General features: G+C 41.2%; 2 protein-coding genes and 1 pseudogene across 4 annotated transcripts; 2 read left to right on the forward strand and 1 right to left on the reverse strand.

The window, feature by feature from the left end:
- The first annotated feature begins 2954 nt into the window (after positions 1 to 2954).
- Positions 2955 to 4826, forward strand: LOC122029590 (galactan beta-1,4-galactosyltransferase GALS1-like). 2 transcript variants are annotated; one of them, XM_042588648.1, is made up of 3 exons: positions 2955 to 3095; positions 3177 to 4240; positions 4316 to 4826. In XM_042588648.1, the coding sequence occupies exons 1-3, from the start codon at positions 3033 to 3035 to the stop codon at positions 4656 to 4658; spliced, it is 1470 nt and encodes a 489-aa protein (XP_042444582.1). In that variant the 5' UTR covers positions 2955 to 3032; the 3' UTR covers positions 4659 to 4826. The 2 variants fall into 2 exon arrangements, with proteins under 2 accessions (XP_042444582.1, XP_042444581.1); XM_042588647.1 differs by having other exon boundaries at positions 2955 to 4240.
- A 1112-nt stretch (positions 4827 to 5938) lies between these two features.
- On the reverse strand, positions 5939 to 25460 carry LOC122029589. 2 transcript variants are annotated; one of them, XM_042588646.1, is made up of 7 exons: positions 24993 to 25460; positions 12898 to 13266; positions 9710 to 12788; positions 8190 to 9562; positions 7998 to 8110; positions 6362 to 7923; positions 5939 to 6268 (listed from the first exon to the last, which is right to left on the reverse strand). In XM_042588646.1, exons 1-4 carry the CDS (start codon positions 25215 to 25217, stop codon positions 8229 to 8231), a joined length of 5007 nt encoding a protein of 1668 aa, XP_042444580.1. In that variant the 5' UTR covers positions 25218 to 25460; the 3' UTR covers positions 5939 to 6268; positions 6362 to 7923; positions 7998 to 8110; positions 8190 to 8228. The 2 variants fall into 2 exon arrangements, with proteins under 2 accessions (XP_042444580.1, XP_042444579.1); XM_042588645.1 differs by having other exon boundaries at positions 8190 to 12788.
- LOC122029467 lies at positions 18429 to 22127 on the forward strand (annotated as a pseudogene).
- Positions 25461 to 27001: the final 1541 nt, after the last annotated feature.

Raw genomic sequence — 27001 nt, forward strand, 5'->3', positions numbered from 1 at the left:
TCTCTGTGGAGCAAACCTCTCACAAAGAATCTCTCCCTCTTTACAAGATGAAGTTTAGGTTTAGGAGGAAGAGAGTGAACTTTGGAAGCTTTGGGCAGAGACTAGAAGTTATTCAATGTGCATGAGTAACCTTCTTCATGCCCCAAAGCTCCCCTTAAATAAGAGGAGAGAGTTGATCAAGATATCAACTCAAACCCCGACACCAATCGACTGGTCCAAGCACCAGTCGACTGATGTGCCGTTAGAGCCAGCCAACGGCTCTCTGCAGAAACCCAATTTCTGCCAATGGCTATGTACCAGTCGACTGGTCCCATGACCAGTCGACTGGTCCCCGTAGTCGACAAGCACAGAATCATTCTATGCATTCTGTGAAATAGGATCAGTTGACTGGTCCCATGACCAGTCGACTGGTCCTAGTACATTCTCACACACTCATCCTCGGAGTCACCTTTGAAGTCTTCTTCCTCGGCCTTCGTCCCTCATATGCACCCGAGCCCGCGACTCTTCTCCGTGTCATCCTTCACGTTGCCTTAAAGTCCATTTCCCTCAGCTCCACTCCATTGCTCCTCGTCCGGCGGTCCCTCGGATGTCTACCACACCATCCTTCACCGACTCAAGGATCCGAGCCCTTGGATGAGCTTCCCACACTTGGCCGCACCAAATTCCTCATGTGTTTCACCAAGTCCTGCAAGACTCAAACACATATCAAACACATATGAAAGCCTAACTTAAACTCTTGACACACACATCAAAACCTAGGTCGATTGCACCAACACCCATGACCAATTGGAGAATGTGTACCTATGACCACGTGTCCAAAACCAATTGGGGAGTGTGTCCGCAATCAATGGGAGAATGTGTCATGCCTCAAAAAATACACACGTCACCCACCGGGACATTATATAAAGGGAGTTTGTATATCGACGGAGATACGCATACTTCACTTTTTGTGCTTGTGTTACTGTTGTTCCATCTTCTTCTTCATACCGGTGATTGACTTGAGCATCAAAGGGCCAACATCGGGGACCCCTTCTCTGGCCCGACACTGACATTTCTCATGCTTGCATATCGGAGCGAGGTCTACATCCAGTCAATGTAGCAGCCACATTCCCAGCTTTTCATCTCCACGATTTTCAAATATGATCAGGCATGAAACAGTTCTTATGATTTCCTTTAAATCCTCTGATTTTATAAATTTCCTTAACTATTAATTTTATCTAGCCGGTGATTTTTTTACCATAAATGTTTTCGAAAAATATTAATCACTTTCATAAAATCCATGATCTCAATATATTAGCTAAAATTAATATTTGAGAGCATCTATATGATCAAGAGATTTATAGGAACCCATATGAATTGGTTTATCTCATTCTGACCTCTAGGTACCTCAACCGTCTTTAGATATTTCAAAATAAGTGTGACATGTTAAATAACAACTTCTTATAGAAATTTAACTAAGTTTTACGTGCACGTAATTTATTTAGCAATTTAAGGAAAAATATAGTTGGTCAAATTAATTTTGAAGGGTATTTTTATGATCAATGGGTTTATAAGAACTCATACGAACTTATTTCATGTCATTCCAAACCCTCTAGATACGTCAACTGGCTTCAGAAAGTTTATTTTTATAAAATAAAATTTTAATTTTTGCGATGAATCATAAATTCGTCGCAAAATTTGCGACGAATCTATTATTAGTCATAGAATTTGTGTCAAATCTATTTTTCGCCGCAAAAATGAATTTTGTGACGAATAATATTTTATTGGTAATTTACAACAAAAAATATTTTTGTCACAAAATTTATTGCTAAACTATGATAATTTTGTTTTTTGTCGTAAATATGCAATGAATATTTTTTGTCGCAAATATTTGTCACCAAATTATAATTTTTTGTAGAGATATGAATGGAAGTAAATCATGAGATCAACTTATGCTGACCACCAAATTGACTAAGTGGTGGGGGGAATTTTTTTTGTGATTAGTCATGATATACATAAAAAAAAAAAATCCATACTCTGCCTCTAGAATGTATAATTTGTATTATATATTAAGAGGGGTAGTAGTTTATGTAAAATGTGCATTTTCTCAAGAAACATACACTAATCTTGAAATGAATCGGAGTCAACTCGGGATGTTAATGGCCACCACCATTGGCAAAATGATTTTGGCATCACTATCTTTGTCGACATCATCATTACTATCATCATCACCACGAAATGAAGAAAGAAAGAAAGGAAAACCCTATCATGGATCAATTTCTAGTTGCGTTGCATAATTTTCTCTAATGGAAAGACCATCCTGGAAGTAGATCAATTTTGTTTTTCATCTTCGAACAGTACCTTTCTAACGAATTCTGGTAACTACCAACGATGAGATTGCGATCCTCACCTCCTTAACGAACTCCCATCAACTCTGGTAACTAACTCTCCCAGCAAAATTTACTCATTGGTGGAGGCCGCGACTTGCAGTAACAGAGGACATGAGCTTGCGACAGCTGCCATGACCAAAAATTCCATTGCTTTTCCTCCACGTCCACGGTCCGCGTTTTTTCTTGTTGGTTTTCATAAATTAATTGTCTTTTCAGGAGGTTTAATGTGGTCCATTGTCAAAGGTTTTCCTAGCTATGAAATGGATAAAATTTGAATCAAATTTCATATTTTACATCTCCACTCCTGTTTATTATATTTATTTTTATCTCTATCCTCATCCCCATTCCATTCCCATCAAATTTTCAATTTTCATCTTTTAGGACATCGGATATCCCTTCAAATATCTATTCCCATACTCATATCCTACTAAAAGTTAAAATATTCTCAATATTCTCTATACTAATAATTTTTTTATTTCATCTAATTATTATCATTTAATAAAAATATATTAAAATTAATATCATATTATATATATATATATATATATATATATATATATATATATATATATATTAAATATCGCAGGGTCACAGGCACTTCCGCTTTAGGCAGTAAAACTGCTGAAGGAAGAAGCAGCAGACGCAGCAGCCGGAGAGCGAACGATGAAAGCAAATGCCAGGAAGGACGGAAATGGAGGAGCAGGAAACGGCGGAGCTTCACCGCAGGTTACTCTCCTCCCCTGCTTCGATGTGAAGGCCTTCGTCGCCGTTCTCGTCGTCCTCACCCTCGTAATGGCCATGTGGCAGCTGCATCCCTACGAATCTCTGCTCAGCTCTCGCTCCGTCGCCTGCCCTCTCCCGGCCGCCGCCGCGGCCACCGCCCGCCTCCACAAATCGGCGATCTCCTTGCCTCTCGATCCCTCTTCCAACTCCACCGCCTTCGCGGGTCCGCCCCCAAAATCCAATCTTTTGGATCTGCCTCTGCGAGCTCCGCCGAGGGATCCCGACAAGCGCATTTTCCAGGCGTACGGCAGTGCCGCCGCCCTCTTCGTCCTCATGGGCGCTTACCGCGGCGGTCCCACCACCTTCGCCGTCGTCGGCCTGGCCTCTAAGCCCACCCATGTCTACGACACCCCCTGGTTCAAATGCGAGTGGGTGCCCAACGCGAACGCCTCCGCCGCCTCCCCGCCGCAGCCCATCCGCGCGAAGGCATACAAAATGCTCCCCGATTGGGGCTACGGCCGCGTCTACACCGTCGTCGTCGTCAACTGCACCTTCCCCTTCAACCCCAACTCCGACAACGCCGGCGGAAAGCTCCTCCTCCACGCCTACTACTCCGCAAAGTCCCGGCGGTACGAGAAGCTGGTGGCTTTGGAGGAGTCGCCGGGCTCCTACGATGAGGCCTTCTTCCGGCCGCCGTTCAAGTACGAGTACCTCTACTGCGGCTCCTCCCTCTACGGCAACTTGAGCGCCAGCCGCATCAGGGAGTGGATGGCCTACCACACCCACTTCTTCGGCCCCAGCTCCCACTTCGTCTTCCACGACGCCGGTGGCGTCTCCCCGGAGGTGCGTGCGGTGCTGCAACCGTGGGTGACAGCCGGCCGTGCGACGATTCAGGACATCCGTGCGCAGGCGGAGTACGACGGCTACTACTACAACCAGTTCCTGGTGGTGAACGATTGCTTGCACCGGTACCGGCACGCCGCCAATTGGACCTTCTTCTTCGACGTGGACGAGTACATTCACCTGCCGGATGGAAGGCCGCTCGAAGCCGTGCTGCACAACCTCTCCGACTACACTCAGTTCACCATCGAACAGAATCCCATGTCGAGCAAGCTCTGTGTGCTCGACCAAAGTAAAAACTACTCCCAGTGAGTCCTCCAAACTTCATGTTATCGATTGATTTGTGAAGAGAAGTAGGATTTTTATCATTTTGTGGCATTCAGGGAGTGGGGATTCGAGAAGCTAGTCTTCCGGAACTCGATCACCGGAATCAGGAGAGACCGGAAATACGCCATTCGAGCGAAGAATGCATATGCCACCGGCGTCCACATGTCGGAGAATGTCATCGGCAAGACCACCCACGACACAGAGGACATGATCCGGTACTACCACTACCACAATTCCATCAACACAATAGGCGAACCATGTCGGGAATTTGTTCCGATGCCACCGCCGGGGAACGTGACATGGTTCGAGAAGATCCCGTATGTTTACGACGGCAACATGAAGCGTCTCGCCGGGACCATCAAGGACTTTGAGAAGCAAACCATTAATGCAACCATTTGACAGTATAACCATGTACAGGACATGTCATTCTTTGGGGGTATCAGTATCACAATCTTCTTCTTTAAGCTTCTTCTTCCATCATGGAAGGGGAGAAAAGAATCCTGTTGTGATCTTTTCCTCCCCCTCACATCATCTTTCTTTCAGTTAAATCTTTGGTCAGATTGATAAGTTCTTTCTTCTTATGTTAATTGTTAAGTTGGTACTCAGATGATAGAATTGCATTACGAGAGCAAAGTTCAAGTCTCTTGAAATTCATTTTATTAGAGAATAAGTTCATCCTACTTAGAAGACAAGGTCTTGGGGTGGGGCATTTGGGATAAGCTTTATCAACTTTTGCATCACTAGAATAAAGATTTGCCTGTTTTGACCACTTTGGCAAAGAGGTGACGAACAGCAAAGCGAAACCCTAAGCCCGACAAACGAATCCTGTGCTCTGGTGCTAAATTGTTGGTATTTTTCATTCTCAGGTTGGTCTGTGGTGGCATGTGAGCACGGTGGCTGCAATGATTGGAGACAAATGATGAACAATTGGGACCATCCAATTCAAGAATCCCTTGATGGAGGTTTCTTAATCATAAATTCTAAAATAAGTTCTAGCAATTATATGAATTAGAAAAGAAAAATATGTACATGATCTAGTTAACGTCGAAATTTTACAACGGAAATTAAAACAAACAATAAGACAATAGACCCGAATGCAGCGAATTTGTCACCATCTCAACGTTGCCATGAAATTCTAATCCTGAGAAGAAGAAAAAACAAAAGGCAGATCTTCCGTAAGGATTGAGATGAGAGCGTCGTACTCTCCTCATCAATGGAAAGCAGAGAGATCTCGAATTACCTAATTCTATGGTGTTCATACCCTATATATATCGTAGGCGTGATTCTATTATTAGTTTGGGTCAAATGAGTTCTATACATATAAACTCATTCCAATACCACATAAAATTAACATCAATTAAATCACTTAATGAGTTTGTCCGTAATGATATAAATGCATGTGTTACAAAATAACATGTAAATCCACCGAATAACAAGATTCGATAGAATATCTCCACCACCTTTTTTTTTTTTTTTTGTGACACCATGTTTGGAATTATATTACCAAAGAATTGAATGAGATGATTAGTTTTAGGGAACAAAATATAATAAACTTATAAGAAGGTTTTGAGTAATGATTAGTGAAATGAGGACAAAAAAAAAAATACAAATTGCAGTATTTGAGATCAAAGAAAATAGTTAGTCTAGTTTGACGACAATTTGATAAAGAGTTCTTTAAGTTTATGAAAAGATATAAAACATGGATATGTTTAGCTCATCGTATAGTTCATACAAGTTTCATTAACAAAAAAGGATAACATTGATTCAGACTCTTAACTACGAGAAGTAAACACAGCTCTGAAAACATACAGTCAGTTTTTCTCAATATACCTTTCGCATATAGACATAGCATATGAAGCGGGGAAAGCTAGTCGAGCTGGAGAAGAAGAGCACGCGTTGTTGTCGCTGACATTTCATCGGCACAAACACGTGCCCTGCTTCTCCAGCTCGGCAGCAGCTTGCCCGGTCCCCTTCGTTCCCTTTCGATAAGATTATGTTGCAGGGTGACACTGCATTTATATGATCAAAACATTGAGTCTGAATTTATAGGCTACCTAAAAGGATATGGTCGACAAGAATAGCAATGGAGCATGGATATCTACCTTACTAACCACCTCCACTGACTGTTTGATCAATGGCAGACCACCCACCATGGTTTTCTACAAATGTCAGATTAAGGAAAATCCTTTCTAATTCAATCACTAACTATAAGATTTGTCGAATAATTATTTACAAAAGCTAATGACAAGAGATCGTGGATAGTCAATTAAGAACTGACCGAACAAAATCTAAGGCAATGGTATCATATCTCTTTTTTTTTCACCATGTGATCTGGCTTTTGTAAATGCCCATCAAGCATACTATCCTCTCTAAGAGTCCCGAAATGCCCTTTCGGTTCAAAATTTGGTTGTTCGATCGACCTCCTACTTGTGGCTCTTGTGTGATTTGAAATTGTGTTTCAAAGAGTATGTGATGTGTAAATTTATGATAGTTGTCGTTAGGATCTATTAAGGCACTCCTACAAAGGTTTCACTAAATCATACCTATCACGCAAGAGGTAATGAGGTAAATCTTCTACCATAACATCTGAAATGCTTATCAGATGAAATTTACTCTCAATGCGATAATGAAATTTATGCAAACTAAAGAATAGATACCAAAAGCTTGAGTTGAAGCATTCAACCTTATCCAAATCTATGAGATATTTGAACCTTACTAGCACAATAATAGAGGACTAAAAGAATATATATTCAAGAAACCTCTTGGAGCTCAAAACTCTCCAAGAATGTATTCTAATCGATTGATCAAACAAAAGTAGTTTTTCACAACCAACACTAATTGAGCAATTGATTGTAATTCTCTCTAATCAATTAATTTTTTTCTAGAAAACCAAACAATTTTTAAAACCAACAAGCCGAAAAAAAGTACTACGAATAAAACACAGATTTGAAAGCAATTCTTATAATAGACTTTTGCAAAATAAAAGAAAAGGAAAAAGCGCAAAAACCATCTAATTTTTTCCAAACAAGGATTGCAAAAGGGTTTTTTTTGTCCCAACTACGAATACATATTGGGAATTTGCTAAAATAAATAACAACAGAAGTTAATCGAGCACAGTTTAAGCAACCAGATTGCTATTAAGTTAGCACAAGTAACACAGATTCATCAAAAGTAAAAATAAGTTTTAACTTTGAAGTTTAAACTACTTCACGCACGTACAATAACACCAAACACAAATAGTTAGTTCTGAATCATGGAAACCTGGTTCAAAGATTCGTTTTGTAGGAAGATAACATGAAGACGACTATCTAAGTATCTGTACAGAGTCCAAATCTGGAAAATATTTACAAGTCATTTACCGGCTGCAAGCGAGCAGTGAGAAGCTCAAGAGGTGCTTGGTGAAATGAGTAAGTAGGCAGATAAAATATTACAATTTTCCAAGAAACAAGCAACAGGTTTCAAAGTCAAATATGACCCACGATTACATAATGCACAATGTAGGAACAAACACAGACAAGATATGGAATATGTATTTTTCAAAATGGAACGTTTATAGAATATATTAACTTCTATAAGAAACATTGTATAAAAAACCTGAATTGTTTGATTTCCATCAGAAAAAACAGCAAACTTGCCTGAGATCCCTTAAAATGCTAAGAAAAGCCTGAGGACATGAACAATGTCAAGGAGTGAATAATATCTCAACATTAACAAGAACTATAGAACGAAATGAATCACCTCCCAAAGATTGTATGTCATGCTTGACGCAAACACTAGGATGTGAGCTTTTGTTTGTATGTATAGCCTAGTGAATAAGCAAAACAAGTGAGAAATTCCAGATAAGATTGTGCCTGCAAAACAAGGCATATATGTTTTTTAATCATTCGACCATTTCAAAAACATAAAGAAAGAAATTGATTGGTAGTTCACCAGACTCAAGGTACAGATGAAATTGTTTCTTTGATCATTTCATTTCTTCCACGAGACTTGCATGGCAGATCTGTCAGTGGTGCTTTCTGCATCCCAACTCCCTTCAGGCTCCTTTCTCTTTGAACCTACAGTCCAAAGATCATACATTCTGGCCTGATCCTCCATAAATGCCCGAGAAGTGGCAACTGAAAGCTGTCTTGATGCTGAAAGCAGTTTTTCATCTTTTCCTATCATATCTCCACACCCTGGACCAGTATTCAAATCAAAGTCTTGACTATTCACAGTACTAGTGCCGCCTTCTGGAAAGCTTATCATGTAGGAACTTGGATAATTAGATGAAACAGCGCCAGCAGGACCAGTGAGCAATGAAGAATAAGCAAGGAAGCAAGAACGACTTCCATAAGAAGCATCAACATAACGTGTTGAACCACCAGATAAAGACACTGGAGCTAGTGTAAAAGTGGGAGGAAAGGATGAGTTTGGATAAGGAAATGGTGTAGCTGGAGAAACCAGCATTGCTGGAGATGATGTACCACAATAAATATCACCGCGAAGGTTAACACCATTTAATGACCTCGGAATCATCAGAGATTCTGCAGTTGCAGCTACTGGATTTGATTTATCTCCTCTATCAGGCAGAAGAGATGGCACAGCAACAACTGGATAAGGGTTAGGACGGAACCAAGACAAAGTATAACCAGATTCGGAATTTGTTCTATGACCTGTAACAGGAGACAAATTTGGCACAACAGTTGAATTGTTTGCTTGTTGGTTCCTTGCTACTGCTTCTACACTAAGCCCATCAATGTCTGGTCTGTCATTCAGATCAAAGTTCCTCAGAACATTTGTTTTCTCAGCAGGGAGTCCTCCAGATGCAGGTTGCATAGCCAACAGTGGCACCTCTAATCTACTGCTGGTGCTAGCCAAGGACTGGCCATTTTCCAGACCCTCATCAACTCTATTTAAATGAAGATCAACTTCAGGAGCAGTCCTTGTGAGTGAATCATCATCAGTAGTAGTCCTCATCATTTGAATAGAACTCTGAGAAGCCATGCCTGCAAGAACTTCCTCATCAGGTATGTTAAGATCGATATCTAGCAGAGGACGGCTCTTCTTTCCAACACCATCAGATGGGATCATATCACGAATTTTAGATATTTTCTGTGGCTCTGTTGGTCGGAATGCGCTAGTAGCTGCTGAACCTTTCCATCCAGGTTCACCTTTGGTCATCAACAAAATTTGAGGAGGAACAAAATACCTTTTGGTTGGTGCAGCCACAGTAACTTCAGCAGGCAAATCAGTTGATATGTGACTTGTAAAGGGAGACAGAGTAGGCAAGTCAATTGCAGATGAACATATTGTAGAAGAGATATCTTTCTGGTCTTGATTCCCTTCAACTATAGGAATAACTTCATTCAAATCGAGCTCAAGTCTAATGGCAACAAGTGGTTGCTTGTGACTTGTAAAGGGAGACAGAGTAGGCAAGTCAATTGCAGATGAACATATTGTAGAAGAGATATCTTTCTGGTCTTGATTCCCTTCAACTATAGGAATAACTTCATTCAAATCGAGCTCAAGTCTAATGGCAACAAGTGGTTCAGCAACAATACTTGATGAGGAGCAGTCTACTGATGATACAATATCATCCTCCCTAGCTTCTGCATCAAATCCAGATTCCTTAAAGGACTTTAAAGAGTTCTCAGTTTCCTTAATGTTAGAAGTAGATGGCACTTCAGCAGCAGCCAAAGAAATAACAGCTGATACTGCAGGTTCATCAGTGCTAGGAGGAGGCATACTGTTGTCCTCGTTTGCTTCATGGGACAACTCCAAGAGGTTGATTTGTGTGTGATCAGAATGCAAAATCTTGGAGTCATCAAGTGCAACGGCAGAAGAAATATTATCAGCAGGAAATGAAACAATGGAATCAGCATTTACAGCTGCAGCATCTGGGGTTGAAGGTTTATGTAGGCTTTCAGTTGAGATAGAAGCACTTAATACTTCCTCCACCACGTAGCTTGACATATCATCCTGAACAAGAGGTGCTTCTAATTTCCTATCAGAATTAGTGGCATCTGTATCACACTTACCATCTACATTACCATCAGAAGTGCACCTAATGTCATCTTCCATCTTCTTATAATCATCATGAAAAGATATGTTTTCATCAATCAGTGTGCCCGTGAAGTTAGGTTTACTACATGTACAAATGTCAGAAAGTTGCACCTCAGTAGTTTGCTTATCTTCAATTGAAGTTCCAACCCCATTTCCCTGCTCCACTTCTACTGGTACAGACGCAGCTTTACCTACTCTTTCTTCCACAGGTTGTACCTCTATATTTGTAGAATTACACTTATCAAACAAACTCATACAGGTGATAGTATATTGTGTTGTTTGATGACCATTTAATTTGTTGTCCTGCAGTTGAGAAACATTAGCACTGTTAGTTGTAGGCCTGGTATCTTCAGTTTGTGATAGATCTTTCACAAATGTATTGCCAACTTTCTTCCCTTGCATCTCAGAATTGGCATTAACAGGTTCATCATATTGGATATTCTTCTGAACCATGTCATCATCACAAGATAAACTAAATGCATCATTGCTAGTGCATTGTTCCTCCACTGCAGGTGCAGTTCCAACTGAATTGATCTGTGACATTATGTCAAACTGGGAAATTTCCCCTGTATCCACATTAGCTAGTAGATTCATCCCGGTATCATCTCCAACTGCCGAAGGAGTGGTAGGTTCAGAATATTTGGCACAGCCTTCTTCCAAGGCATGCATAGAACTATAAGAATTTTTTGTCCCTGGTTCAGTTGAGCAGGCTCCATTTTCATTCCCAGATGTCAAATAGGCGCTTCTAGCAGGATCTGCAAAATTTACAGTTACCTCAACATTTCTTCTATGTTCTTCATCAGAACCCATTGGTGAGCTAACTTCTCCATTTCCAAATAATCCGTCTTTAACCTCATTTCCTTGACATAACACTGTATTATCATCCCTTATGATATGAGAGAAAGGAACATCACTCTTCCTTTTCATTCTACCATCATCCCGATCTTGTTTGTCTGGCATACCAGAAGGCAACTGGTTGCTTCCCATTACCAATGGATCCTCAACTGAGATTCCACTGTCATTCTTTCCCAGGCTTTGGCCAGGGTTTGGCAGCCTAACAACCAACCTATTGATATTTCCATGACCAATAGGGACATCGAGTGGCTTTTGACATGTCAGTCCACCTTGTAATGCATTTTCTGCTGCCACAACCTTGTTGGCCGACTCAAACCTACCAGAATGAGTTTCCTTTGGATCTCCAGATATGTTAGTTACAGGAAGCCCATTGCTTGACCTTTGATTATGGTTGATAAGGCTACCTAACTTGGTGGTATTCATCAATGCAGTGGCTGAACTCTTTGTTTCTTCCTTCTGTGAAGAAGACGTAAATTTTTCTTGATCACTAGAACAAGATCGATCATTGCTATGAGACTGATAGGAACCACTGCTGTTTTCCTCTTTAATTGCTACACGTGGCAACACTAACCCCCCACTGCTCGCAACTGTTTTGCATTCTAGATCCTTTGAACTAACTACAACAGGTGCAGGTACAATTTTCTTAGTATAATCTAAGGTCCCAGGCTTACCAGTCAGAAGCTTACTTGCTGAGGACAGGGTGTTGGGCATTTTAGCAGTTCCATAAGTTGATTCAGTACGCTTATGTCGTGTTTGACTGACATCAGAATGACCTGGCTTGTCTGGCAATGAAACTGGCTGGCTGAATCCAACAGATCTTCTGTCATTTATCTTTGACATCTCTGTGTCAACTCGTTTCTTCCAAGTATCAACAAGACCTCTAGCTCTCTTCTGGATCTCCAAGTTCTTAAAACTGCGCAAATTGTTCACAGACTTGCCGATGTTACAACTTTGCAGAGTATTCAGACTTATAGGCAACTTTTCAAGCGCACGAAGTAGAGACAATAAAAAATCCTCAACTAAACTTTCACTTTCGCAAGGACTACTACCTTTATCATTCTTTCCTTTGTGAACCTCCTGGAGCCAATCATCCAGTACTGTCACTCCCTTGAGTTGCACAAACTTATGAAGGGAGTCAGATTTCTCCATGGCTGCAATGGCATCAGCAAGCATTATCCGACCAGCCAAATCTATTTTTCTCTCTTTGTTACATAGTTGCATTAAACTGACCAAATTCCCAACCCCTTCAATGCTTACAATCCCACCTTTGTCTGCCATTTTATTAATTTCTGCCTTAATGTTCTCAGACTTTATAGTGTCAATAAATCTTCCATCATTTAGTTTAGAAGAATGCTGTCGCTTAATTGGCTCAATTCCCTGCTCTTGCTTCACAGGTTCTATGCCTTTGCCACCTTTGATTGGCTCCATGCTTTGATCATTCCTCGATCTCTTCATTCCCTTGGACTGAGGAGTGGAGATGCCACTGCTTTGTACACTATCTGAACCAGATTTTAACTGTTGGTTGCTTGTTGTATTGTTAAGAGATTTCGGTGAATGCCCACCTGATTGAACTGCTATATGCATTTCCAGCCGAGTCTTGTTCAAAAGTTGATCAACTTCTTCCTGATGTTCCTGAGGAAGAACAGTTAATGATCAATAAATGCATAGAGAATAATCAGGACAAGAAACTGGTGTCTTATTGTACCATAGAATATAGAGGCAGAATGGTGAAAAAACTCACATTGGTATAATCCTGATCAGTCAACCACCATAAATGTTTGTTAGCAATGTCATATACTCTCCTACACACGAATGCTGGTATTCCCAGTGGAAGTTCAACACTATTAGGTAAAAACGCAACTTTACACAGATGAAGCAACGAGGCAGCAGGAATCACATCCTTGTGGAAAGAGTAAAATACTTCATTTGGAGCAGCATCAAGCAAATTGCCTTTTGCAAGCTTAAGATCAGTTGGTCGATAAAGCCAGTTGACGCCCAACTTGGGAGAATCTTCTGTACATTTTATTAAACGTCGAATTATTCCAATGAAAGGTGGAGCATTTCTTGCCTGAAAAAGAGCACATTCACCAACATGTATTTTTCGTCCATCCTGTAGTTAAAAAAAAAAAAAAAAAAAAGGCTGATATAAGAAGATGGGGGGTACTATGGAAAACCAAACATCATACAAAAGCTTCAGATGTGCATTAAAGCAAGGTTGCAATTTGCAAAGGTTATCCTAAATATACAAGCCCCCAACATGGAGTTTGTATATGTTGATCTGAGGAAAAAATAGCTAGGTAAAGTCCCCTATAAATTTGTTTTCCAACAAACGGGCAGCTTTAAAACAGAATTGCCTCTCTCATTTGTTTAATACAGAGAAAAGGCTACTGTGCCACAGATAGTCATTTAACAAGTAGAGGTCCAATTTGTCGTGAACCTACTACTTATTGCCAAAGGGTTTATAATATATGAGGCCATGTGTTAGATCTTTGTAATTCTGAAGTGAAACTTCATAATTGGGATTTGTATAAAAGAAAATGGCAAATTTAGCTCAATCTTATCAGCAGGAATATTTCATGGTATCAACTAGCTAGTATTCCAGTTTTACACACAAAAATGATGGTAGAAAAATGATGGTAGATGAACAAGAAGGCCTATGATGGTGATTGACTAAGGCATAGTAACAAGGTGAGGTAGGAATTGGACTCATCCTCTCTGATACCCTGTGAAGAACAATAAAAGATTTGATTCTGTATATAATCAGGCAAGGATTTACTTTTCTTTAATCTCAATTTTGGTGCTGGTCTTTGTTCCATTTTGGAACAATAATGCAACATAGTCAACCAATACCAACAGACAATATGTGGTGGGGCACCAATTTACCCATGCCAGCCTACATTTTGTAGGAAACAATTTTTATACGTACATTCATAAACATAATTAATTGACTCTTCCATCAATCACATATTCAACTCTCTGAAAAAAAATTAATCTAATCAGAACTTGCATTTATATTTTATTTCAATAAGGCTATAACATTGACTTTTATGGACTCAGATTCCTATTTACCCTACCAAATTATAACAACCATTCAGCAACTTATAATTTTGCCTACCTCACCCCACTTTCCATTCAAAACTATCTTGTCTAAGGTACATAGAGATTGCAAAAATGTATATTCGCTGGTTTTTTTATAGCTCAATGATGTGCGTCTTCATTTACCTAGAAAACAAATATAAGAGAATTAAGTTACAATTCAAGAGGAGGATTTGAAACTTGAAAATTGTGAGATTTCATATGTTTTCTTAGTCAACACATCTCTGAAAGATATGCAAGTAAAATATGAAGTCAATTCTCAGATATTCAATATTGTTTCACTTATAATTTTGTTTAAAAACTTTGTTGGTTTTTCTATCTTTATTATGCAAGTTTAGGCATGACGATAGAACATGATTATTTTAGAACTTCTGTTTTTTGTATTAAATTTTGTCTACATTCAACTATCTATTGCCTGTGTCGAGCAATGTCTTGCTCATATCATTCTTTGGATAGCCCATATCACCTTGTATGAAACAACATTAGAAAAACTTCAAGTATCTGCCATGCCACTCTCATACTAATCTCGATATACTACAAACTTAGTACATTTGACCCTTATCACCTTGATACAATTTGAGATTTAAATATATGCAATCAGCACAACTTACGTATATTTCTCATATAAAGATAATTGTGTCCCCTCGAGACGGTGTGGTGGTTAAGGCACGTGGTATTACCACATTAGGTCATGGGTCGAAACTCAGCACATCCAAGCATGTCTTCCTCCATGCCTTGGCCACTGCACTAACGATTAGTAGTCACCCGTAATTTACTTCCTCCGTGTTGGCCAAGGTACGGGTTAGTGGGGGCGCTGGGCGCTAGCAAATCGCCTTTTACCACATCATATAAAGATTATTGTGACAAGTTTTGCTCCTCAAAAAATGTTATCCAAATTAATAAAAAGGAAGCAAAATAAAATTATCAACATATATTCATTTTCAAGCTGTGTTTTTCCATGGTTGTCAAAATCTATATCAAGATAGATTGTCATAAAAAGTAAATATCGACCATATCACACTAGTAGGACCTGTCAAATTGAAACTATTATGAAAAAATTAAAGAAATGATATAAAAAAAGACAAATGATGTTCAATCATAATAAGGATATATATCATGTCTCATGTTATAGCATTACTGATAACAAAATATAAATAATGAACAGTAATAAGTAATTAGATTAGTCATAATATCATATTAGTGTTATTATAGGTTAAGGATATCAGATTATTTTGTTATTAATTGATAAAATAACCTTCTAGAGATATTAAACAATATCATATTAATAATTTGTATACCTTTTTTAGATTCTTACTACATAATAAATCATATTTTAGTAACCAAAAAGTAAATAAATATTGCAAAAACATTTATTGAAAAAGTTATTAAATAATACAAGATACTAATAAATTATTTACTAAACTATATTATTAACTAATTCAATATTATTGGGTTTAGTTGAAAATGGGGTTTTGAATTAGTATTGATAGAGAAATGCACTATTTTCACTATTGATCAGTATTGGAGATGTTAAATTCTGAATTTTATCTATAATTTTTCACATCTTAAAATTTATTTATTTTTTAAATTTTTGAACCATAAAATAAATCAAACCAAACAGTTTAAAATAAATTTTGGATGTCAAGTAGAAATAAAATTAGGTTTGGATTAAATCCATCGAGTAGACATGGTGATTAGAGTTATATGGGTTCGAACTAGAGTCAATTTAGTTTTGATTTGGCCATCTTATGGTAAAACCAAATTTTAAGTGGGTAAAACCAGTCACTCAGATTGGAATGAATTAGATAATTTTTTTTAAGAGATAGAAATAATTTTCACTCAACTCTCTTTCTCTCTCGTGATTTTTTTTCCTCCCACATGACTTTCTCTCTCACTACACATGACGAAGTTCTCTTCTATTCACTGGTCCATCCACCTGACACCACCTCTTCCTCCATCCTCTTCTTTCTCCTCTTCTCTCAGCACCAGAGCTATCCACCTCCAGTCGCTCCTTCCCTCCACATGTCACCAGTAACATCCTCTCCTCTCCTCTCTCCCATTCCCTCCCAAGCAATAATGGTCGTTATTGCTGCAACCGCCTTAGTCGCAGCTCAAGAGAGGGGGCAATGCAGCCTCTCTCTTAGTTCCTGGGCCCACAGTTGGCTGATGTTGAGCCAAGGGAGAGAGCCACTGATCAGCTACTGTTGAATGCGATTGTTGTTCGTACGCTAGCCAATTTAAAGGTAAGAATTGGTAAATAATTGTAAATTGATATTGGAAAATGATCCAACGGATAACTATCAGTTCCCTTGATTCGCGCATGAATACCGGAAGTAATCTTCTAAATCCTGTTAATTCCACAGAATATCAAGAGATATATAACCAAACTCAACATTTGGGAAGAAACAACGCAACCGCAAATTCTTATTGATCAAAAACTAAAACCTAAAACCAACTAAACAATGATTTAAATAGAATCAAGACCCTAACATTGCGTAGATGAAAATACCCTCAAAATCCTAACTCGATAAAATAATAAAAAAAAAAAAACTAAAATTGCTCTTCTGTTCCTGTATCATTCTCCCAAGATAGAGAAAATTCACCCTCAAATTGTTGGTCATATCATCATCAGAAGAATCACCATGGAAAGTAATCAAATGTTTTACGTTAAAAACACGAATATGACTAAGTCACTTTAGATGATAAACATTAGGGTTTATCTTCTCATCAATCTCGATAGGATCAATCTTTTGGGCTAACAATTTGGTGTACTCCTCAACTTCGATCAAGTCTTGGTTGCTTCTAGGGCTCCCCGGACTTTCTCCTTTAACACTTTATATTCCAACTTCACATCTCTGTTGTCGAGATCAATTTCAAGTGCCTTCTTAATGTCAGACTCTGCAAAGTCCAAGTCGGCGAGTTGAATGTAAGCTTGTGCTCTTCTATATAGAGCCTTCACGTTTCTGCTCTCGATCTCTAGCACCTTGGTGCAAAGCTTTACTGCCTCTTTGTAGTCTTTGAGCTTCATCTTGTAAGCTGTTGCATGCGGCCTTGAGTGCTTTAGATTGTTTCTATTCCTCCTCTGATAAATTGTTGTCGTAATCTACGAACTTTAATGTCTTTTCATATCTCTTCGAAGCTCTAGCATCTTTCCCAAATTTGAATAGTGCATTTCCTTCCTCTTTCTTCTTCGCGGCTGCGTAGTTTCTTCCCAAACGTCGAGTTTGGTTGTCTATCTCCTAGAGTCCTAGTATTCTACGAAATCAACAGGGTTTAAAAGATTACTTCTGGTATTTGTACATGAATTAATGGAACTGATAGTGATATGTTGCATCAATTGGTATCAGAGCTAAGTTGATCTGAGGAATCATATCACCGAGAAGACAACAACGCGTCGACAACACTTTTGATCATGATATGGCGCAGTGGTTTCAAGAGATGATGACAGTCGGTTTGACCGGGTTATGAAGAGGATGGCGGCGATGTTGAGAACCTTGAATAGGGGAAGTCTTGTCCAATGCAATAACAATCACCGAACAAACGTGAAGGAAGAAGACGTTTTTGACAAGGAGGCTCCCAATAGCCATCATAGAGCATCTAATAAATTTGCTCGCGACTTCGGTCTCCGACCGCAAGATAAGTCCATCCCATGTCCGCTTCCAAGACAATCAATAGCTCAGGGAATGAGAATCGACGTGATAAAAAATGGTCATCGAGGTGGGGTCCTGCGGACAAAGAGAAGAGAACCTGGAAAGAGAAAAGAATGAATGTTGAGAAAGAAGATTTTCATAGTGAAAAACAATCATTTACTTCTTTCCTCTGTTTGTTATATGGTCAACTTATTGTGACGTTAATGAGGAGGACACCAAAGGTAGTGGCGAGAAGACGATGAATCCAATGATGAAGATTGAGAGGAGCAGCAAATTAGGGATTAGGGCTTTTGTAGGGCTCGATCCAACCCTCGATGAAGACGTGGAGGAGCATATCAACGTGCCCGGCAAGAATGACCTCAAGTTGTTCAAGACTGTCGTCACGGTTTGAAAGAATGACCCTGAGATCCTCTGCAAAGAAGCAAAGATCTATTCATCCGATGGGGAGGAGGATGAAGTTGACAACGATGAGAGAGTGAAGTGGAGGGCTGTCAAAACAACCTACGTATAGTCCCACAAATCGTCCATGGATGGGGACTTCGACATACTAATGCCCTCCAACGAGGACATGATGGACAAAGGCATGATGGATCTCCTGTTGACGGCCCTATCCTCAAGGTCGGGGAGGAGAAGGAGATCGAGAAAGAGCGGCTTAAGAAGAAGCTTGTCAAGGAGGGGGAAGGTTGGGGCATACCCAAGGTAGGAGACAAGGTTGAAGTGCACTACATTGGGGCGTTGCTCGATGGGACTAAGTTTGATTCCAGCTTCGATCAGGATACACCCTTCAAATTCAAGCTCGGTCAAGGTCAAGTAATAAAGGGATGGGATCAAGGAATTAAGACCATGAAGAAGGGTGAAAATGCCATCTTCACCATCCCTCCTGATTTGGCCTATGGTGAATCTAGTTCTCCCCCGACTATCCCACCTAATGCTACTATGCAATTTGATGTTGAGCTACTATCTTGGTCTAGCATTAAGGGCATTATTAAAGATAAGAGGGATAATCAAGAAAATCTTGAAGGAGTGAAATTTGAGAACCCAAAAGATTTAGATGAAGTACTTTTGAACTATGAAGCAAGGCTTGAAGATGGAACTGTGGTTTCAAAGTCTGAAGAAGCTGAGTTCACAGTTAAAGACGGTTACTTCATTCCTTCATTTTCTAAAGCTGTGAAGACCATGAAGAAAGCTGAAAAACTTCTCCACACGGTAAAACTGCAATATGCATTTGCTGAGAAGGGTAGGCCTGCTGCTGCCAATGAGGGTGTGGTGCCACCAAATGCCACCCTTCAGGTTGAGCTTGAATTAGTCTCGTGGAAGGCTGTTACCGAAATAGGAAATGATAAGAAGATTACTGAGAAAGATTCTCAAAGAAGGAGAAGGTTATGAACGACCAAATGATGGAGCAGTAGTCAAAGTGAAATTTTTCAGTCAGTTACAAGATAGGGCAGTCTTTGTGAAGAAGGGGCATGACGACCAGGAACCTTTTGAGTTCAAGATTGATGAAGAACAAGTGATCAAGGGTCTCGCGACCAATGACCTCCCAGTCGGGCTCCAGACTCTCGCCCCAGCACGAGTTATAAGTGAGCATACTCTCACGACCAACAACCTCCCGATCGGGCTCCAGACTCTCGCCCCAATGCGAGTTATAAGTGAGCATGCTCTCACGCCTCCAGACTCTCGCCTCAGTGCGAGTTATAAGTGAGCATGCTCTCATGCCTCCAGACTCTCGTCCCAGCGCGAATTATAAGTGAGCATGCTCTCACGCCTCTAGACTCTCGCCCCAGCGCGTTATAAGCGAGCATGCTCTCGCGACCAACGACCTCCCGGTCGGGCTCCAGACTCTCGCCCTAGCGCGAGTTATAAGCGAGCATGCACTCGCGACCAATGACCTCCCGGAAGGGCTCCAGACTCTCGTCCCAACGCGAGTTATAAGGGAACATGCTCTCGCGACCAACAGCCTCCCGGTCGGGCTCCAGACTCTCTCCCCAGTGTGTCATAAGTGAGTATGCTCTCACGACCAACGGCTTCCCGATCTGACTCTCACAATCAACTACTAGTCGGGCGGGTTCCTCCCTAGTCAGGGACTCACCTCACTCGCCGCTCTGCCCGACACTCATCACACTCGCTCCACTCGCCGCTCTACCCGACACTCATCGTTCGTGACTCACTTGCCGCTCTACCCGATACTCACCATTCGTGTCTCAATCACCGCTCTACCCGGCACTCACCGCTCTTGCCTCACTTGTCGCTTTGCCCGGAACTCGTCCCTCGCGTCTCACTCATCGCTTTGCCCAGCATTGGCTGCTCGGTCGATACCTGCTTTCCTCCTTGCTTGGCATTCGCATAACCGCCTGATTGTTCTGCTCCCGTTCGCATTCCATCCACAGGCTCTGCTCACGGTCGTGCCCGATCCACAAGCTCTGCCCTCGATCGCTTTCACTCTCTCGAGATCCGCGCCCGACTCAACTCACAGAGCCTTTGCTCCCATTCGTGCTCGATCCACGAGCTCTGCTCCCATTCTAATTTGGTCTCAGGCTCCGTATCTATCCAGCTTCGCGCCCACTCGGCATTCTTTCAATCACCCGGTCAGCCTTCTCTTAGTCGACCAATCAGTATCGTTTGGTTGTTCGCTTTGCACTAGTCGACATTTTTTCGGTCATGCCCTCGGAACCCCTCGCTTGTGTCGTTCCACCAGCTCGGGTTTCTCCCTATTGCCCAACTGCCAATGTTCGATTGTCGTCGCGATTTATTGTCGCTCGATCGATATTTTTCTTGATTGCGCTCACGGCTTTACTCATCCATCATTCTCTCTATTGCCCGGTCGCGATTTAATGTCGCTCGGTCAATATTTTTCTCGGTTACGCTCACGGCTTTGCTCGTCCATCATTCTCTCTATTGCCCGATCACCCCGGTCGCAATTTACTGTCGCTCGGTCGGCATTTTTCTCGGTTGCACTCACGACTTTGCTCGTCCATCATTCTCTCTATTACTCGATCACGATTTATTGTCGCTCAGTCGATATTTTTCTCGGTTGCATTCACGACTTTGTTCGTCCATCATTCTCTTTATTGCCTGATCGTGATTTACTGTCGCTCGGTCGACATTTTTCTCGGTCGCGCTCACGGCTTTGTTTGTCCATCATTCTCTCTATGGCCCGGTTGCGATTTATTGTCGCTTGGTCGACATTTTCTAAATTGTGCACTCGGCTTCGCTCATTCTCATTCCACCCGATCGGCATTATCTCTGTTGCCTGGTCGGCATTTTTTCGGTCGCACGTTCGACACCGCTTGCCCATCGTCTTTCGACCCGTTCAACATTCTCCCTATAGCATAGTCGACATTTTCTCGGTCGCACGCTCGACGCCGCTTGCCCTTCGTCTTTCCACTCGCTCGACATTATTTTTTGTTGCTTGGTCGGCGCCCGTTTTACATCTTGCTTAGCACTCACATAATCGCCCAATCGCTCTCTTAGCATCGCCCGACCGTCTGCTCTATATCGCTCGATCTTCCGCTCAACATCCAATCGATCGCTTGCTCGGTATCGCTCGGGCTCTCACTTGGCATTCGACCGATTGCTTGCTCGACACGACGATCTGACTCTGCATTCAGGAGGCATTTCGTTCTTCGTTTGGTTGCGTCTAGTCAGTCGAACTCGCACTTCCTTCGACTAGACTTGAAGGGGAGGCTTGTGATACGGATATAGTTTAAGGGCATTGGGGAAATTAAGAGGAGAGGGAGGGGTATTTTTGTCCTTACACTATTTAGGGCTTTAGTATGGAAAACGAGGCAGGGGTTGGGGGCTAGGGCGTTTAACCTTCTTCGCCGCCGCCACAGTAGAGAGGACGCCACCTCCGTCAACACCATCTCCCTCGTCGCCGGCAAGGCACCACCCTTCTCTTCTACTCTCCCACTCCTACAGCCGGCAAGCGCTTCCGATCACCATCTCTTCTCCTCCTTCGACACTAACGCCGCCTTCCCTTCTCCCTCTTCACGCCACCGCCGTCGCGGTTGCCGCTTTCTCCCTTGTCGCCAAGCGGCACCGCTGCCTCTTCGCGCCCTGGCCGCCACACAGATGCACGCGAGGACGCCGCTGCCTCTTCCTTTCTCTTCTCCAGGCCGACGTCACTGAGGTCGCCACAGCCGTCGCGTTGCCGCCCTCCTCACCGACGCCTCCTTCTCCCCTCTCAGCCCCAACACCGGAGTCGCCTTCTTCCTTCAATCCATAGCCAACAGAAGAAGGAAGGTCTTCTTCTTTGAAGGGGTCGCTGCCTTTCGGAGGAGAAAGAGCTTTGGGTTCTTCCGCTGCCGGGAAAACCCGCACAACATTGCACCGACACCGTCTCGGCCTCACCCACAACATCAGCCTTGCCGCCTCCTACCTCTTCCCTCTCCCTTGGCACACCGGTGCCCACAACTGTCGGTCGCCGCCCTTCGGACCGCCGAACAGCCAAGCGCTAAACCCTAAACCCTCACCAGCGGTCTCCTCCAGGACGCCACAACACTGCCTCTCTTATCGCCTCATTGTAGGCCACCTCCGGACCGTCCACATTGTCGTGTCCCTTCGATGTGGGTCGGACCTCCGGGCCCTCGCCGCCAGTGGATTCCGATCTAATCGTGCTCCGTCTTTGCTGCGTTCCGGCCGTCAAGCCGAGGCTACATTCCGATCCTTGCATCGTTGTCTTATTTGGGTGTGCCCATTGTGTCTCGACTTGCGTGCCGATTTCATATCCCAGCCTGCATGCCGATTTCATATCCTGGCAAGCGTGGCATGGCGAGGTTCTGACCTGCATATCGTCTTCCAGATCTAGGTCATGTTCGACTAGGTGTCGTTATATCCAGCTCTTCATCCGGCTTATTCATCTACGCTTCCGGGTCACGACAACTCGAGCAGCGTCCCATCCGAGGGCGCCCCCAGGGCCAGGGTACGCTCTCTATTCATGTTCTATACGCATTTCATTATTATAAGTCTTAGTCTGTTACTTATATATTCGTTGGATCTGCCTCGAGCCTCAGGGTACCAGGGACTGAGGCAGCCCGGTCACTAGCTGCAGGTAGCGTTGACCAGAGGACTTTTGACGACTTGGTCAGCACAGAAGTCATCTCAGCATACCCCCCTCCGGGACGTCGCAATTTGGTCAACATTCCATCCACCTCACCTGGTTGTCCGTCTGACTCAGATTCCGGACAGAATCAATACCTTTACACCTTTGACCAAGCATATAGCCAAATGTCAAAATGCCTTAGTTTAACTAGACCAAGTTGAAGCACAATTGCACCAACATTACTATATTATTTTGATGAGTTTGACAAAGGGTTTAACTTAGTTTTGATGGTATGACTTATATGTATATGAAGCTTGCAAGAGCTTAGTTGGCTTGATGGCTCAAGGTCTGCAAAAGATCAGAAAGACGGTATGAGACATCAGAGAGATCGTAGGATGTAGAGCATCAAGGTGGCAATGATGATGACAATCGGAAGGAGGTGAACTATGTAAAGGAGTGAAGGATGATAAATTATATGAGATGAGAACTCATTGCATTAGAGGGACTTAATAACCTAATAGGAGATGACTTAGATGGCAAAGCCAAACTACTAAGATAATCTCTTAAATGAATTATGAGAGTCGAATGATTGTACTTTGAGGTTTAAGTAGTGTCTTACTTAGGCCTAAGACTTGATCAAGAAACGACGTGGGTTTCAGGGTTGTAGTCGATGCTTCGATCAACTGGAAATTGACTCCAATCGACTAATGTGCTAAGTCAGCAAGCAAGTTAACTAAGACTTAATTAGTTGCAAACAAAATCTAGGCAGTCAACTGATATGGTTTCAGTCAACTAGGCAATTGACTAATTTATTGTTAGAATTAAAAAAAAAAGATCGTTTAAAAGAACTTATCCATAGGTGCCATTGATGAGGCTTTAATTCATGTGGGATGGATTTAAGATAGATAATCAGTCAATTTGAGACAGTGGCTGACAATTACGGCTGTGATTCACATTTCAATCAACTTAGATTCATTAGAAGAAGTTTATCCAAGCATGAATTGAAGATTGTAAATAAAGGTGGAAGAGGAGTTCAAAATAAGAAGAAAGTCATGATTCTCGGACCATTCCACAGCTCCACAAAGCATTCTTTTATTTTCCCATTGTCATATATGCTTAGGACTGAAGGTTTGTACCTCAAAGTCCTAAATTTGTTTTTATATATTCAGATGCTTTGTCGTTGCTTATTTACACTTCTTTTGTGAACATTTTTATATGAGATTTCTCCACCTCTGGTAAAAAGAAAATATAGTGGGCATTTTAAGGGGTGACTCACCTTAAGTGTTCATAGGGCGTGGCGTAGAAACTAGAGGTTTTGAACCATGTAAATTATTTGTTAGTGCTTGTATTTTTCTCTTGTTGTGTTTATCTTATTTATATCCGCTGCATTTATCATTGTATTTGGCTTTGCAAGAGAAAGGATTTCTTTGTTATGCCTAGTCATGAAACCTATAGAGAGAATGAGTGTTACTGAAAAGAACAAGTTTCTCGATTGCAAACTAGGAGTCCAGGCTTGAATCACAAATTATTCAGTTATAGAAAACTAAGAAAACCAAACTTCCTTGACAATATATTAGCAGGAGCCTAAAGTACAAAGATCATTCATTCTGTAGCATAAAATGGAAATTTGCATAAAAGATGATGTGGATTTTACCTGAAACAAAACAATTTCAATTTGAAAGGCAATCTTCGTGGACAAAAGCTCCTGAAATATTCTTTCTGAAGGCTTCCAGACAATAACAACAACAAGCTACGAGTCCCAACAATCTCGGATCAGCTATATGGAACTTATTTTAAAATTGGATTAATGTAGATTAAATTGCTAGCTTTGCATCGCATCTGGGTCATTTGAAGACTGTCAATTTCTCCTACATTCTACGGGGCATGATAAATTATACTCGCTACAAACTTTGCTGGGCAAGATCACCACTCGAATAAGACCAAACATCTTACGAGGAAGTACGAAAACATCCGAGCAACACATAGTAACCAATTCCTAAAATAATCTAAATATACAGAAGCAAGTCCATAACCCGGGAAAGGAGGTACCTTCAGGAACGAATCGGAGTGCGTCTCCGACGCCGACAACGATGTCCGAGGCGAAGGACCATGAGATGCTTCTTCTTCTTCTTCTTCTTCTTCTTCTTCTTCTTCTTCTAAACTACCAGGCGAGGAGACGGACTCTAATGAACCTCGATACTTTCTTCTCACCTTCCCGCCCATGCATAGCGTTGCATCTTGCCCGATTGGGTTCCCATCGATCCCACGAACCATCAATTTCCAATGACTTCCAAATTCCGAATGAACGAGAAGCGCAACGGGCGGAGTCGGCGGTGACCCCCTAGCTACGGCAACCGCGGCCCCGGTGGACGACGGCAAGCGAGAGAGGGATTGGATGGCAGCAAGCAGAGAGGGATCGGTAAGAGGAATGGTAAGTGGACCGAGAGAGGGATCTTCTTCGCTGCTCTTGGGCGAACGGAAGGAGAGGAGGGACTTTTGTACACTTCTAGGGACGCGTGGCATGGGTTGGATATCAGTTAATTTTTCTTTTAATTGACCTCCGTTTACGCCGTTTAAGCCCGACTAATACTGAGATTGATTCCCCGGGCAGCCATAGATACATCAGTCATCTCGAGTTTAATATTTAGTTGTGGTATAGGAAGCATTTTTTTCCCCTCGTTGATAGTGGATCAGATAATATTGGTTGTCAGATTTTTATGTATATTTTTTATCGAGATTAATCAAATTAAAGACTTAAATATCTCATGTCAACTAAAAATATTGATTGTTTTGATATTTTTCTACCGTTCAGATATATCAATAATAAGTGTTTATAGCGGAAATAGATTAAATTCTTACCCGCATGTAAAGTAAAATAAAAAAAAAACTCCCCGCAACGTGTTCGAGATATCATCATTTAAAATTAAAGATATCATCATATAAAATTTTAAGATCAAAACTCAACACGTATTACTCTTATCTATTAGTCTAGGGATGAGTTAAGGAAATATTAAAGACGAATGAATCATCTTTTACCCTATGTTGGAATCAATATATTTAGAAATTTAGTTTTTTAAATCTTGATTATTTTAATTTATTATTCAATTTTAAATTTAAAAAGTAATTAAATCAATTAAACATCAAACGATATTGCTATATCGTGAACACTGATATTCCTAGATCGATATTTAAAAAAATAAATAAATAAATAAATCTCGAGTCCTTCCTCGGCGGTCCAATATACGTAAAAGATTAATCATTCAATATGTTTGATTTTTATGATAAAATTCAAAATAAATTTAAATTTACCTTAATTAAAAATTCTAATAAAAAATAAAATAAATAAATTATAAGAAGAAAAAAATAGATACAAATTTGTTTTAAAAATATTGGGGAAAAAATATATAAAGTAATATCGCTCACCCTAAGTAGTTCAGTATTATCAATCTAATAGTAAGATATAAACAGATAAATCACAGGAGACATTTTACCATACCATAATGACCCTTTGCATGGAAGAGGTTAGACACCCAATAAAGTATTTTGCACCTTGATCTGCTCGCAAACGTCGACTGATGATTCACGAGTGAGCTAGCTAGATAGCCAACATAATTGTCAATAGCTGAATAACAAGAACGACGACGGTGTGATCTCAAACCTATGTAGAAGAAAATCAACAACCAAAAAAGAAGGTTAGGATGACGGTCAGGGAGATCCCCGATGTAACTACTCCGACACTCAAGTTAGAGAAGGAAGATGAAGATTAAGGTTTTGATATATAGAACCACGTATGTATATGCGTATCTAAGAAGTTGTGAGGCACAATGCTGATACAAACCAATTTTACTTGTTTCGGAGTTTTTGTCGACTTCTACTCCAAGGCCCGCACGTGAGAGTGCTTTCGTTGGGCAATCACTAATGAATCGTAATAAGTACAAGAATTTATGAAAATACCGACAACAATAAAATAAAGACTACTTAATCACTTAGTTGTCGGAGAGGCTTCGCAGCGTAGCAAGAGCATCTTGGAAGTATAGCATGCACGAGAGCAGTCATAG

Source organism: Zingiber officinale, chromosome 10B (genome assembly GCF_018446385.1).
Source record: "Zingiber officinale cultivar Zhangliang chromosome 10B, Zo_v1.1, whole genome shotgun sequence".
NCBI lineage: Eukaryota > Viridiplantae > Streptophyta > Magnoliopsida > Zingiberales > Zingiberaceae > Zingiber > Zingiber officinale.